Source organism: Propithecus coquereli, unplaced genomic scaffold (assembly GCF_000956105.1).
Source record: "Propithecus coquereli isolate 6110/MARCELLA unplaced genomic scaffold, Pcoq_1.0 Scaffold25, whole genome shotgun sequence".
Lineage (NCBI taxonomy): Eukaryota > Metazoa > Chordata > Mammalia > Primates > Indriidae > Propithecus > Propithecus coquereli.
The window spans coordinates 2,963,336-2,979,340 of NW_012148063.1; the positions used below are offsets into that span (position 1 = coordinate 2,963,336).

The window sequence follows — 16,005 nt, forward strand, 5'->3', positions numbered from 1 at the left end:
GATGAGCCTGTCATTCATGTGTCAGCTCAGACACCAGCTCCTCCAGCAAGCCTTCTCTGATAGCCTCAGGGCCAGTTAGGAACCTTTCCCTGGTGCTCCTGGGCTTGCTTCTAGCATACCAAGGGGAATGTCATTTTATTTTATTTGTCAACTTCTGTGGTAATTATGGATTGGTTTAATCTTTTTTGGTGTGCTACTTGAGAACGGGCTGTTTTTAATCACTTTTGCACCTCCATTTTTTTTGCATCTGTACCTGAAATGTAGATGGTAACAAATTAATGCCAACAAAGAATGGTCTAGAGATCCAGCTATGTGAAGAAAAGCACCCAGAGTGGTTCAGCCTCTTACTGAGGAGTTCCCTGCAATTCTCCATAAAGTTGGTATAGATGAGTTATCCTACTCCCAGGGTCTAGGGGTTACTGGTACCAATTACAATGCAAATAGTCTCACAAAATGTTCTCACAATCTCAAATAAGATTATTATCTTATTTAATTAGAGATTAATAACTGTATGTGGTTTCATTCATTTAGAACATTTGGGTTTTAAATATTTTATTTTTAATGAGAAAACTAAATATATTTTAAAGATCTCAGTTTTAATTGACTATATGATTAAATTAAAAATTGATACTGATTTTTTCCATTTTCTAAATAGTATTTTTTCATTGAAGATGCTTAATTCAAATGTTAGTTAGCTCTAAAAATCCTTTTTTAAAAAAAACTCTTTTCAAAACACAAGTTTGACATGGTGAAAAAGTTTTAAAAAGCCACCAAAAGCCTCTAATTAGGAAGAAGTGAGTCAGCAGAGAAATCTGAAGTACCATTACTGAAAGTGTATGGAAACAAAAAAGAAAATATAGGCTAACGTAAGACTAAACAAAATAAACCCAAATGATAAAAAAGGAAGTAAAGTACACAGCTTCTTTCCTTTTATTGGCCATATTAATAAAAACAAACCAGTCAATTGTTGTTAAGCCCTAGGAAGTATTATGTTTGCATTACTCTAAAAACCAGAAGACCTTGTATCATATACTCCCTCCTCTGTCAATGACCTTCTGCATGACCTTGGGCAATGAGCTGACTGGAGATCCACTCATCACTCCTGTCTTTAGTATCCAGGGACCCTGGAGAAGTCATTTTACCTTGAAGTCCTATTTTACTGGCTTCCTGCCTCCACCATTGCCACCTTCTCTGCCCCAGTTCATCCTTAAAACAACATACAGAGTATTTCTAAAACATAAAACAGATTACAATATTCCTCTGCTGAAATCCTCTAATAACTGTCTATCACAAGTAGAAAAGTATCGATAGTCTTCATTAAAGCAGAGAAGGCCCAGTGGACCCATAGTGACCCCTCCAGCTACATCTCCTCCCCACTCATCCACTCCCTTCCAGCCACATTGGCCTTGTTTCTGTCCCTTCAGCACATCTCCAGGTCCTCCTGCCTGAAAGTCTCTCCCTGCATATGCTTTTGGTTGGCTACTTCCTTCCCATCACTTGGACCTCAACTGAAATGTCATTCCTCAGCAGAGTCTTCCCTGAAAGGGGTAGATAGAGCAACATCCTCTCCACCTCCAATCCCCAGCCATTCCCTAGCACATTGCCCTTCATAGCATTTATCAGTACTTGGGACAATTTCTTTGAGTTATAAATGTATTGTCCCTCTTCCTCAACCTGGAATTTAAGACGCTCAAGGGAGGAGACACTGTCCGGTTCAGCTCTGCATCCCCATATCTGCAACAGTCCCTGGCACATGGCAGACACAGAGAAATATTTATCAGCAGCCTGATGAATTCAGATTTACCAAGAGATGTAAATGATATAACATAAAAGAATATTCTTAATAAAACATAAACAGCTTGTAAGTGCTACGATAGTTATGTTTATTTCTCTGGAACTTGGCTTCCTCATTTGTAAAACTAATACAGGATTTTTTGTGAGAGTCAAATGTAATCATCCTTCTCAAAGTCATGCAAAAGCACTAGACAAGTAGTATTTTTTCTCATTCACATGGGGAAGTATATGCAGAGCAATGAATTTGTGGAGGTTGTGGAGGAAATCCCAATAATCACCCACTCGCCCATCCATCTGTCCATTAAATGTTTATTTAGTTTCAAATATATACTAGGCCAGTCGAAAATGTTGTGGGTAAACAGAAAGATATTGGACACCACCCTGACATTAAGAAATTACTAATTAGAGAAATAAACCAGATACACAAAACCTATAATCTAAGGCAGATTATGATAACAACGTGAAAAAAGCATCAAAAAACAAAGCTCTGCAGAAATATAGAGAGTTTGGAAGAGGGCAAAATTATCCCGACACAGAGGACTAGAGAAGCTGCCGTGAAGGAAGCCACATTTAAAGCAGTTTGGAAAAATACTGAAAAGGTGACACTGGGGTTGGGGTGAGAGGCAACTGGTTTTGAGAGTGAAGAAACTTTATAATTACAGGTGCAAGAGCAGGGAAGTCTGGAAAGCTTTTGGGAAATAGGCAGTTTCTCCAGCTGATGGCAAAGGAGAAATCAGCAATGAGACATAGTCACAGTCTGAAGAAAGCCCAAGGGCCTGAAATATCAAGCCAAAGAGTCAGGAATTAATTTGATAAGCAATGAGGATTCAATGGAAGGTTTTATGCAGGTGAATCAGTATTACCAGAACTTCACTTTAGGAAGACTAATTTGGAGATGATTTTTTAAAGGAGGGAGAGAGAGAGAAACTAGAGACAGGGAAAGAAAAATAACTGCTATTTCAATAACTCAGGCAAGGGCTAGTGAGGGCCTCAACTAGGGAGTGGGAGCAGAGGGCAGGAGAAGGGTATGGAACAGCCACCCTGCTTTGGCTGATTATTGGGATTTCCTCCACGACAGTCACAAATTTCTTGCTCTGCACAAAATGCTCTGTCAAAAAGCCCATTTGCAACTTTTTTTTTTTTTTTTTTTTGAGACAGGGTCTCACTCTGTCATTCTGGCTAGAGTGCAGTGGTGTTATCATAGTTCACTGTAACCTCAGACTCCTGAGCTCAAGTGATCCTCCTGACGCAGCCTCCCGAGTAGCTGGGACTATAGGCGTGCACCATGACACCTGGCTAATTTTTCTATTTTTTTGTAGAGACAGGGTCTCGCTCTTGCTCAGGCTGGTCTTGAACTCCTGAGCTCATCCAATCCTCCCCCCTCAGCCTCCCAAAGTGCTAAGATTATGGGCGTGAGCCACCGCGCCTGGCCATTTCTAACTTTAAGAATAAATGGATGTCCTTCCCACTATCAATATTGTGAAAGAAGCCTTCCAAAGAAGAAAGAGTGGAAAAAAAAAAAAACCAAGTTCTTCGCTCAGGGCAGATCCTGATGTGTTCTTTCTTATCCTGTGGAAGGTGGTTCAGCCCATTAGAAGAAGAGTGCAAACTGGTCTGGTATTGAAGTTCCTCTGCTTATCTTTACTCCATAGCAATTAGAGCAACTGGACTTTGAATTAATTTTTTTTCAAGATTTTAAAATTTTTGTGATAGTTTTCCAGAATACTATTTTTATATACTGTTGAGTTCGTCATCACAAAATGAAAGTTCATTACCCAAAATATTTTTCTAAAGCAAGAACTTAGGGAAAAAATTATTTTTACCTGCAGGCTCATGTAGCTAAGTCATGGCTAGCCTATACCGTATTGAGTCAAACAATAACTTAATTCATGCTCTGGATAAAAGTTACTATGATTTCTTTTTTATTTTTGTTTGGTTAAATAAAAAGCCTAAATATTTTAACCAAGTGCCTTGCATGTCTGTTTTTCAGAAACAAGAGAAAACAAAAACAAAATCTGCCTGGGGAATGTGTGAGCAGGAGGAACATATCTTGTTGTTAAGGAAAAAAAAACTCTAGCTGTTCAACATTTATCTTACTATTTCCAATATATTTCTTTAGAAAATGTTCGCATTAGTGGCTTGCCAAAAGATGCTCAACTTAGAACTTTTAAGAAATAACATTTGATTGATGATTCAGAAAATGTAAAGATTCTTCTGAGTTCAGTGACCTAACTCGCTGGTCTCATAAGCATCCTTTCATTTATTTGCTTTAAAACAAGAATTCCCTGGGTTTCTGCTGTACATCAGGTTAGACTGTCACTGTCAGTACAACTGAGCCGTGAACCTTCATCCAAGAAGACAATTTGGTTGTTTTTATTTTCACCAAGTAGAGTTCTAGATGCCTTACAGTGCCCATAGTAATCTGTGATCCTAGTTTGCCATTATAAAACTGAAAACCTCAATATTTACAACTAAAGTAAACCACAAAACAGTAATATTGGTGGGCAGCGTGTGAAGCAGAAGGAATTTGAGGAAGGGATGGAGGCAGGACCAACCAAATATTTGTGCATTACAGGTTAAATTAGGAGAGAGAGACAGAGGCAGAGAAAGAGAGAAAGAAACAGACATAGAAAGAGACAGAGAGAACCTAAACAAAAATATATGATTCTCTATTAAATCAACAACAAGGAACATATACTGAAGACCTAGTCAGTACAGTTGATGATTTTTTTAAGAGCAATAAAGGGTAATTCAACAAGAAAGTTGTTAAAACCTGGGAGACACTTTAAGGTCTAGAGATAGCATTAATTTTGAGTGATATAAAGAAAATAAAAGCTTTTTATAAATACAGAAACTGATTTTCAAAGAGGAGAAAGATTATGTTAGGAAAAAGCTATGTATATATTAAAAAGGAATATATCATAAGTTCAAAAATTGGTCTAAATTTTACCATATTCAAAGTTTAATTTTATTTATATCTTGCTTAATTTAGGCCAATCATATTTAATAGAGATTTTAATAACACATTCATTTGACAAATATTTATTTCTTATCTTGGCTGCTAGTCAAATAAATTAGAAAAGTAACTGAAATTCTCCATTGAAAGTGTGAAAAAAATAGTAGAGGTCATTATTTAAATGATCAATTTAACACCTTAAAAAGAAACGGACAAAACATAAATAAAGATGAAAAGGCTATCACACAGAATAGAAATTCTGGCAGAAGAGGTCTGGTACGTGAATGAATCGCTACAACTTGGCAAAACCTGTCCGCATTTGGGTCTATGGATGGACAAGTGTCAGGGTCCAGTGGAAAGAACATGTCCTATGAGGCTGGACAGACCGGGATTCCCAGCTCAGGCACTGTGTTCCTCGATTGGCCATGCCACTCAACATCTCTGAACCTCAGTTTCCTCAACCATAAAAGGAAGACAGTTATATCTACTTCCTCTTGATCTGAGAATAGAAAACAACTTTTTAAACCAGGAAAAAGGCACTAACTGCAATGTAAGTGATGGATAAATATGACACAGGAAAATCAAGAACATCTGTTTAGAAAGAGAAATCACGAAACAGAGTTTAAAAAAAATAAAAAGTGAGATTAGCTCACTTTTAGCTGACAAAGAACTAATACATAGAATACTAAATTAAGAAAGTATGTAAGTCAAGACAAAGAAGAAGAAGAGGAAGAGAAAGGGGAGGAGGAGAAGGAGGGGAGGAAGAAGAGAAAGCTAAATATGTACAAAAGACTTAACGTCACAAAAAAGAAAATCCGAATAGCTAATAAACATGAAAAGATGTTTGGCCTCAATAGCAATGAATAAAATGCAAATTAAATAATACTACTTCTCAGGGCTATTTGGAGGATTAAATGATTATATGTTTGAAGCACCTACATAAGTCCTGGTACATGGCAGGTGTAAAACCATAAATCAACTTCCCCAGTAATCCTTGTCTGACCCTTTCTAGGGTCCATCACTGTAAAACTAAGTGTATCCAAATATGAAGCAACTCCCCATGGTCTCAACATCCATTAATAATATGAACTTACATTAGGTGCCTCCAAAGCTTAGAACAAATTTGGACTCCTCTCTAGTGAATATATAAATCATTTTATATGCGATTTTAATGCACTGACCTCACTCCTGGCTTCCTGCTATCTTTCTCACTCTGCTTTTCTCTTTATACTGGGTTTTTTCCATCTTCTTTAAATTTATTTTGCACTGTTAGGGAACACGCATCTAGGCAAGGCACTTAAATTCTTTCAGAGAACAAGTAGGGCATAAACATTATAAAACAAACCTTTGCAAGCACTGGCCTATCACTTAGAAGCCCTTTGCACTCCCATGAATCCTCTAAGCATGGTATGTCTGTGGGTCACACACAGACAGACCGAGTTTGTCACACTAGTGGGTTGCTATGGAGAAGGCTCGAAATCAGCACCCTGAAAATTGCACTTGCTCTTTGGTGGGTACCTTAATTTAGCCTATTCTAAAAATGTATTGGTCAAGGTAGTCTCTGCCCAATTGGAAGGAATGACATCCACACACTGGATCAATAACCAGCAGACTACTTACCTCAGCACATAGCGAAGGAGACTGAGTCTGGGATGAGTAAGGAGCGGGTGGTGTCTCCGCAGCTATTTCAGGATCTTCCTGTTCACTTTCACTGTAACATTCTATAACAAAAATGAAAATGCTTAACGTTTCAATGCCGCCATCACCTAATCTATAAGGCATGAGCAGAGGTTTTTCTGCATCTAGCTGCTGCAATTGCGAGCCACTTCAGAAAGTCCATATCCAGTGAACAACTGGGTGAAAGGGAATTACATAAGGGGGAAAATAAATGGCCACCCCAGGGCTTCTGCCATCAAACAGCATTCAATACGCAGAAAGAGGACCAACCATAGCTCAGGGAAAATAAAATAATTCCTCAAAAGAGGTGTGAATCACATACTAAGAGAACATAAAATCAATAGTGATTAATTTTAATCATAGGAATCCTAATGAGCTGAAACTGGCAGGAAAACTCAACCATCAGTGGTGCACGGAGAGCGAAGGGAGTACCAGGCTGAGGGAGGAGGCCGAGCCAAGTGTGTGGAGAGCCCTACGGGATACAGTAGAAAGCAAAGCTGAAAGGTTGATGAGGCCATATGTTGGAATGCCTTAAATGCCAAGGCAAGGAGAAGTCCTGTGTGTAGTTGTTCACCCCTCACAATCTATAAATAGGCAATAGTTGCTTATTTTATGCAAAAGAGGACACAGAAGATGGTTAGAACACTGATTTCATGGTATTGTATTGTACTCCTTCAATGTCTTAAATCAAGTTGCCACTTTTTCGTTTTGAAATCTAAGACTTTATTATTTTGTTATCAAAAGATATAACTCTCCACTTCCCATTCCTGAGTCTTATGTGGCCGGAGCATTTCAGACATACTATCAGCTCTGTGGCCCTGGGACCTAAAGCCCTTCCTCTTCTCAACACTAAGGACTAATTGCATCATTGTGGCGAATTAGACTCCACTAGCTTTTCAACTCTGAAAGCTACAGACTGAGCTAAAAATAAGGCCTGTGTTCCAATCTGACCTTCAGGTTCCTAGAACAGTCTTAGACTCAACGCACACCTGGAGGAAATATTAAAATATCAGGAAATAGTGGGATGAAAGTCATCTGACCTGATCATGACGAGACGGTGTCTATGAGTAAGAATTCAGCAACTGGGGCAATCAAACATTTGCATTGGCACCGGAGATGTCAGTGAAGCCCACAGCTGCACAAGTGTGGGTGAAGTGTGAAAAGCATTCATAGCCAGCATGGGAAGCTCTGCTTCATGTTGGTGAGTCTGTGTGAATATGTCTGTCTCCACATATTTTCATATCATTTTAAATACCAAAGTATGCTTCGTCCGGATCAGACTATACATAGAACCTGACATTGTCTTTTTTATCCTATTTCAACTTATTCTAATATTTTTTCTGAATTTTCAGAAATTTAAAATAGAACATACCTTCATCCTTTGTAGTGGATTCATGATGGATTACAGCTAATCCAAGTTTATTTAACCACCTAAAATTCAAATAGAAAGTAAATGCTTGACCAAAGACATTGGTTTACTACCCATTCACCTTCCGCCTAGACCTTGAAGGAGGAATTGTGCCAGACTTTGTTATGAAATTAAGTCATAATTCTACTGCCGGTCTGAACATTTCCAGAAACAGTATAAGTTTTTGTCATTGAAACCTAAGGCCTTTGGTTTCATAATACTTTACTTACAGAAGTATCCTTTATAAGACAAGTGAGGTGGCCCATCATCCTGCTGGTTAATGTGGGCAGCTAAATTAGATATTCTAAATATACAAACATATATATCTTCTTCTGTAATTGTGCATTTGAAATCTTTAGCAACCATCAAATCTTTTATCATTGTATTTAGTAACTTGGCCATTAAAGTTATTGGGTGTTATCTCTATAATTTCTAATAATGTCTGTTTATTTTAGGAAAAAATAATAGGAATATTTTTACCCAATCAGCAAAATATCTGGTGACAATTTGACAGATATTCCTAAACTAAAGGAAATTTTAATTCCTTAAAGAATTTTATGTAAGGTAAAAATCGACAATGTCCTATTTACCATTGTATTGACAATGAATTCCAATTAAACATCAATAACAAAAGTAGAACTAGACAAACTTTAAGAAACTCAAACTTGGCTTATGATTTCAGATTACTGTAGTTCCTTCTCAAGGGTTTAGTTAGTAACATGTTTTAAAACACAAATTTTTAAAAGATAGGATACAAAGTATGTCTATTTCATATATTCCTAACTATATAATCTTATAGTTACACAGAAAACATTGTTTTGAGACAGTGAAAATCTAGATGATTTATTTCCCACTTCTTTCCAGTTTTCTGTATTCTTTAAAATACTCCATATTGTATTATATATTTTTTTTGAGAAACCAGAGCATTCGACAGTAGCCTAAGTCAACCAATACTGACAAAATTACAATAATAATGCTATACATTTATCAGTTCATTTATACTTTTGATTTCTCCTAGTCCTGCAATACCTCATGAACAATTCAGTATGCCACACCTACACCAGGACATAAATATTGCACATTCCCATGTCTACGATTGCCAACTGATTAGGGATCCTTACCCAATCCTCAATCTGCCATGGTCTTGCCATATCCCTTATTTTTTAACAGGAAATTTATAATAAATTTGACTTTTAAAAATAAAAAAAATAGGAGTTTCTAAAGAAGGAACTCCTTTAAGGAGTTCCCTTCAGCACCACGATAAACACAGGCTATCTAGTGGGCACTTAAAATTGGACCAATAAAGAGCCCAGATTATGCCGTAGGAACCCAAAGATGTTTATCAAGTCTCAAGAGAATAATAGACAAAATAAAGGGACAGAAGATTACAAGAGAAATGCAAATGGCTAAACAATATATGAAAATAATTCTCAGTCTTGATAGTATTTTAGGGAATATATATTCAAACACAGAAAAATATTTTCACCACTGGATAGAAAAAAATTAAAAATATTGATTTCTAGTATTTAGGAGAAAATGGAAAAATGAACATTCTCATCCTTTGTTGAATTGACCATGAAAATTGACACAGCTTATTTTGAGCAGGCAATATGATGATATTATTCAAAATTTAAACGTCCATCCCCTTCACCCAAAAATTCCAATTATAAATATTGATCCTACACAAACACACTTTAGTGTATACCAAGTATACACTATAAATATGGAAGAATGTTAATTGTCAACAAGGCTTATAAGGGCAAAAAGAAAAATCCATTGAGACAATATAATTGTCCATTAATAGGAAAATGGATAAATAACTTATGACATTGATTCTATCAATACTATGTTACGACAAAGCTAATAAAAAGGCTAAAATGGGGAGGAGGGTTCTGTACCAACTTGGAAAAATCCTAACATACTGTTAACTGAAAAGAGCAAGTAGAGAATAATACGTTTAGTCTGATCTAATGTATTTTAAAAACTATTAATATATATTTGTGTATGTGCATGAATTGGTATACAGAGAAAATTGTTACATATCTGACTATTAAAAGTGGTTAACCCTAGAAAGAGTAGTTGAATTGGAAAGTGAAGGCAGGGGTATGAGAAATTTTTCACTTTTTCTACTTCTGTATTGATATTTTTTATAACAGTATGTTCTATGTATTACTTAACTACAATAAACATTTAAAAGTAGGCAAAACACAATAAATTTATTGGTTCACTTTTTTAAATACCATAACAATTTTTAGCTTACATCTGATTTCATAATTTTATAAGCTGATCCTCCTCCCAAAAAAGCATCTAAAATGAAATAGGAAAAAAATGTTTAAAAATATAAAGACAAAAAATAGTTTAGAATTTAGAGTGTCTGAAACAAGAAAGGGCATTTCTAAGCTTCATTTCAGAACATGGAAATATAGGAAAATGGAAGAGTATTGACAATAAAGAAAAGATTCCTCTCAGCCCTTACCCAAAACTCATGTCCTGTTCATTGCAACCATTAGTTACTTGTGAAAACCTGGTGATTGTTTAGAATCTTGTTTGACTGTTTTCTTTCTAGGACACACTGACAAGGCTCAGAGTACCTTCTTTGCTAAGAACATTTTTTAAACATTGTGGCATTAGGAAAACTTCTATTTGTGGCTAAATAGATGGATGCACAAAAGGACTTATATTTACATAAAAGAAGATGACTGATGTTTCCTGGGAGTTTGTTGTATTTTAACTTGATGTGAATATGTATGTTTTGGAGGAGAACAAGTGTTAAGAAATCAATGTACAAAACAAGAGTGTTTTTCCCACAAACACTGTCTGAAAAAGGTAGCTACCGTTTCTGCTTAGAAACCAACTCTTTCATTACTCTTAATTACTTACCCCTGTGCTTTTAAATTGAGACTCACTGCAGAACATGTGGAGTTTCTATTAAACTTAATTACCTTTCCCTTCATCGTCCCTGAGGGGAATATCGCCATCCAGAAACGCAGTTACCCAAGGAGGGGAACTTCTAAAACAGGACTCATCACAGTAAATGCCACCCCTCACTCTCCTACACCCCTGCATCTCACTGGGTAATACCCAGGACTGGCTCAAACAAGCTGCGTCAGTAAGAAAGGAAGCACTTCGGGTGTTATTGCAAAATAAATCTCTAAACATCACCTGCATTATCTTGTGGGATGAGGCAGAAATTTCATTGTCGACTATTAGAAAAAGTCATCTTTGGAATAATAATAATGATATTATAAATACAATAAGTTATGATATATTTCAGGTACAGATAAAATGAAACATTTACCTACGAGTGGCCAGATGGGCATTTTTCAAGTATAAGGGTCACGGAGAGATTCAAAAACATGGAGTTAAAATACCTCAAGTTCAAATTTCAATTTATATCTTGTTTGTTAGCTGGAAAGATAACCACTAAGAGAATTTCAAGTAAAATTAACTGGTTTTCACAGCATAGAGAGGCAGTAAGATCTTGGTTTTGATAACTGTGAAAGGCTTTGATTAACCACCAACAGGATGGAGTATTATATATCTATATCATATCTATGCTAATCCTCATGCCACTCCACCATGCAACCTCTGTCATTCAATAGGCATCTGCAACGGGAAAACACAGGGCCGAAGCTAAATGGACGGGAAATGTAGACAAACGCTGAGGAGGTGAGGAAGGCAAGCAGGCAGCTAAATAAACTCTGCCGTGTGGTTTAGAGAGAAAATCTGCCTGAAATACAACAGATTCAGATGACCATGGAGGGGTCTCACAGTTTTACTGGTTTAAAAATGTATTTTATTGTACAGGAGGAGAAATTCACTAGGTAACAAAATACTTACAAACGATTGTTTTTCTGGTGAACAGTCTCACTCACCTCTTGCTGGAGAGAGGACTACTTCGAGAGAATCAGCCACAGGACGAGTGGAAGGATGTGGCCAGGGAGGAAAGCCAGAGATGCAAGACACTTTTAGGGAGCAAAAGCCAGGGATGGCAGGGGACACTGGGGAAGGGGTGGCGGGCAGCACTGTTTCACCGCCATTAAAGACCAGAACGGACTACTTGGGACTAACTGCTCGGCTATCACAGGACTCCCAGTACCAGTGGACAAGACCTTATTCCTGCCACATGCCACTTACACGGCAGGGCCTTGCTACTCAACAGGATTTAGCTACCAATGCAGATTAAAAACCTAAGTAAAGAGCTTGAACTGTGAAGATTTTAAAATCCTCTGCTCTTGTGTACTTGCTCTCATTTTTCTTAGATGCTTAAGAAAGCCAAGGAAAAAAAGCTAAAATCAGAAAGAAGGTAGAAACAATTTTTCTCTTTGTCCAATCAAATCAATGACTTGTTTGGAAGACTCAATTGTCAATTCCTTGCCTTCTTATTTCTAACACAGGGCTTCCCAAATTTCTGGTCCAATGCCATTCTGCCCTCATCTGAAGGGCTATGGTAGGGAGGTGAGTGCAGCGGGCAGATGACAATGCTTCTGGCCAGACAGGGCTGCTGACCGGATGTCCTGTAGGAAGTGTGTGTGTGTGTGTGTGTGTGTGTGTGTGTGTCTGCATGTTTGGTGAAAGGCAGCTGCATTTTGTTTCTAGGGCAAAAGGGTAGCTGCTTTAATTTTCTAGAGCAAAAGGGCAAAGAAAAATTATACAGGGCATATAGGTAAGAAAATCACCATGAATAAATAAAATAGACTAAGCATAAACACTATGAATAGAGGAATTACGTGTAGGTTTTTAATTGCTATTGCCCAGCATCTGCTGCAATGGGGCACATGGTAGGTGTTCCATAAACATATTTTCAGTTGGTGATGGGAAAGTAGTAAGAGACACTAAGAATTGTGAGAATCGGGCTAACTTGAATAGAATGCTTTCTGATGCCTCAGCTCAGCACCTTAAATTCAGCCTGATGCAAGCAACAGCCATTGTGATCACATCTGAATCTAAAGCAGTAGGGGACCGTGTAGGGCTGGCAGTATTCCACACATACAGCCCACTTAATTAAGCAAAGCAGACCAGAAATGGAGCTAAGCATCTAAAACATTAAGTTAGACATACTCTGAGCACGGACATTTTGCAAAATGTTCAGGAGGATCCCCCAAGAGGAGACAAACACATGAATCATCACGATAATCACACAGCACATGTTAAATGCTGTGGAGAGATTCTGCATGCAGAAAGCTGAGAAATCAGTTACATAATCATTTCAAATCCTTCTCCTTGTGCTGGCGAGTCTCATTTTCACATTTTCATATATCTTTTGTCTATTTCTTTCTCAACTCAGGGGTTCTCTCAGAAGAATCATACAAACTCTTCCTAAAATAGCCATTTCGATATGCATAGTTCTCCAAAATGCTTCCAATTAGTAGAGAAGAAAGCAAGAAGACCTTACAACTTCTAAAGAAATTAATCCTTAAATAGAAATAAATAAAACAGTAATTGATATGAACATATGCTTAAAATTCCAATACCTGACCAAAGTAATATACTGCCATGAGGATTGGATTTACCAATTTCCTCTACTTACACGTTCATTTCCTGCGTGTTCTCAGCTGCAAAATAAAAAGTCTTGATCTGTGGATGGCTGATCTTAAAAGCACTAAAAGGGGGAAAGGCACAAACATTTAAGAAATTAGTGTTTGCAGTCACCAATGGGTCTGAAAGTCAAACATAAGCATTATAAGCTCGTCTGCTTTGTAAATTTACAAAAAAAAATGACTTAGTCACATTAAATACCTATTTTCTAGTCCCTATTTCACATAGGGAGCTGAGGGTCAATTTATTATGTCAGGACATCCAAAACAGGACACTTAGCTGCTCAATAGTATCCACTGAAAACATAGAGGTATATTCTTTCCTTTTCATTTGCTAACTGGTTTGCTATAAAGATACAATAAATTAAAATTTAGGCTGATAAAGGGTTCACTTCAAAATATTCAGATCAACTCCATCAAACAAAGTATTTATTCAAATTCAATCATATATACAAAAGGATTTTATTTATAGGAGAATAATCAGGTATGGAACTTCCATATTGTGATAACACATCAAAAACCTTATCCAAAAACCCTTTATGAGTAAAGGAAAAATACTGGGTCAATATTAGTTGAAATGAAAAGTATAAAACACTGAAGAGAACAAGCAATAAAGTGATTCCATTTCACCATTTAGACCGGAAGTCCTGCAGCACAGGCCAGGGTTTTTGTAAGTAACCAGTCAAAAACCACAACAACGAATACTGCCCGTGTGTCACTGGAGATGTGCAACTACAGAGAGGCAAAGACTTAAAGCTAACACCAGTTTATTAATTTTCTTAGAAGAAAGCAACCAAGCAATTGCTCCAACTAGTAACAGGACAATAAGGAAATGCCCCTTTCTGATAAGACTGGAAAAGATGCCAAACGTAGAAGAAATAATAAGAAAAGGTGAACGAGGACACATATGCAAAAGACAGCAGGATGCTATCATGGGAAAAGCACTGGGCTGAGTGTGGATACTTGGGTTTGGAGCCAGCTCTCCCGTGAGCTCTAGGCAGGTCACAGACTCTCCGGGCTGTCTCTTTCTCAGTCAAACAAGGACCATGACCTGGCAACTTCTTTGGTCCCTGTCAGTTCTAAAATCTTTTGGACGGACTTAAATTATATTGAGGTATAATCCCCAAGCTTAAGACATCTTAGAGAATTCAATTCCATACATGTTCTGACAGCTCCATGAACTAGGAAAGAGAAACTGTTCTTGCTATCATGTCCGCAATTCTGGTGAGTCTTATCTAACTATTCGTTCTTCTTTTTACAAGGACAAAAACTTGACATCTGACCTCCCTGCCAGTCCTGGATGGGAGCTTGCTTTTTATTTCATCACAGACACAGTCATAAACAACATTCCATGCCAAGGCTTCATGGGGCTTTTAAAACCCATCTGCTTCACAAAATGAAATTCCAGAAAACGAGAGGTTAAATGTTTCCATTACTATGTAGGGTGCCAACCCATAATGCTCAAAACTCTCAGACATTTGAGTGTTTCCTTCACTCACTTCTAAATCACCACATCATTTGATGAACATTATGAAGGCATATTATCATAGCTCAGAGTTTTGTGGAGGATGAGACACAACTTACTGTTTTTTCTTGCATTCAGATGCTCTTTCAACAGTGAAATCAGGCAGGTTGACAAATCCATCAGCTTTCTCTGCCTGAAACAAATACATACCACAAATAGAAATAAATGCATCAATCCTAGAATTTAGTTAATTGGATGATATACATGGAATAGAGATGGTAAAAGTGAAATGAGGGAGAATCAAAGGTACCTCCCTCAATCAGGATGAATTAACCATGGACTTGTCCCAGATACATAGTTTATGAAATGAATTAAAATTCTCCTGATAAGGCACCCAGATCTTTCCATGAGAAGTAACACGACAGAGCTTAGGGATGGACAACAATGGCAGGCATAGGACCTGCCCCCGCCCCCTTCCTGCCCATGGAAAACACAGCTAACCCATCAGAGTCCTCAGCATCCTACTCCAATAAACCAGCACAGAAGATGAAACCCAGTGAGCATTCTTGATGTGGTGGACAGAGCCCTGACTTTGGGGTAGCCAAACCACATCCCTATCATGGATCTACCACTTACTGGTTGTTATGACTTAAATGAGGTCAGATAAATAGAACACTTAACAGACACTCAGCAAACATTATTTCCTCTCCCAAGTCTGCAGGCAGTGCCTTGGGGATTCAGCCACAGAGCCCATGTTTTGCAGAATTTCAGTCCCATAAACTTCCTAGGAGTTCTCTCTACACAGGAAAGACTACACAAGAAAATGATGCTTTTGAGGATGTAGAATAAATGTCATTTTAAATTATAAAAAATATTATAGAAAATGTAATCATTGTCTCACCTCTCTAAGAATTTGCTAATCTATATTTTATGAATAAAGTTTAGCTGAGCCACAGGGAAGCTAGATTGTTTGTCACAGACAGAACTCAAATTTCCTTTCATCTACACTGGTGTCTGTGAGTAAAGAAATACAATCCACAAGATTAAACATAAATGAGTCAGTGGTTATCAGGAGGTAAGTAAAAATTGATTTTGAAAATACAATCTTAATTTTAAAAGTTAGCTAGCTATTAAATTAATACCATGGGTGCCTTTAGTTCACTTCATC

The 16,005-nt window shown here is 37.3% G+C and overlaps 1 protein-coding gene across 1 annotated transcript in view; it reads right to left on the reverse strand.

The window, feature by feature from the left end:
- IPCEF1 (interaction protein for cytohesin exchange factors 1) overlaps positions 1–16,005 on the reverse strand; it is an 85,712-nt gene that overhangs the window by 48,211 nt on the left and 21,496 nt on the right. Inside the window, exons 4-8 of the mRNA XM_012646786.1 lie at positions 14,957–15,030; positions 13,366–13,437; positions 7,800–7,858; positions 6,393–6,471; positions 4,493–4,499 (exon numbers count right to left, since the gene is read on the reverse strand). Coding sequence (XP_012502240.1) covers positions 4,493–4,499; positions 6,393–6,471; positions 7,800–7,858; positions 13,366–13,437; positions 14,957–15,030 — 291 coding nt within the window. The remainder of the gene's footprint in view (positions 1–4,492; positions 4,500–6,392; positions 6,472–7,799; positions 7,859–13,365; positions 13,438–14,956; positions 15,031–16,005) is intronic.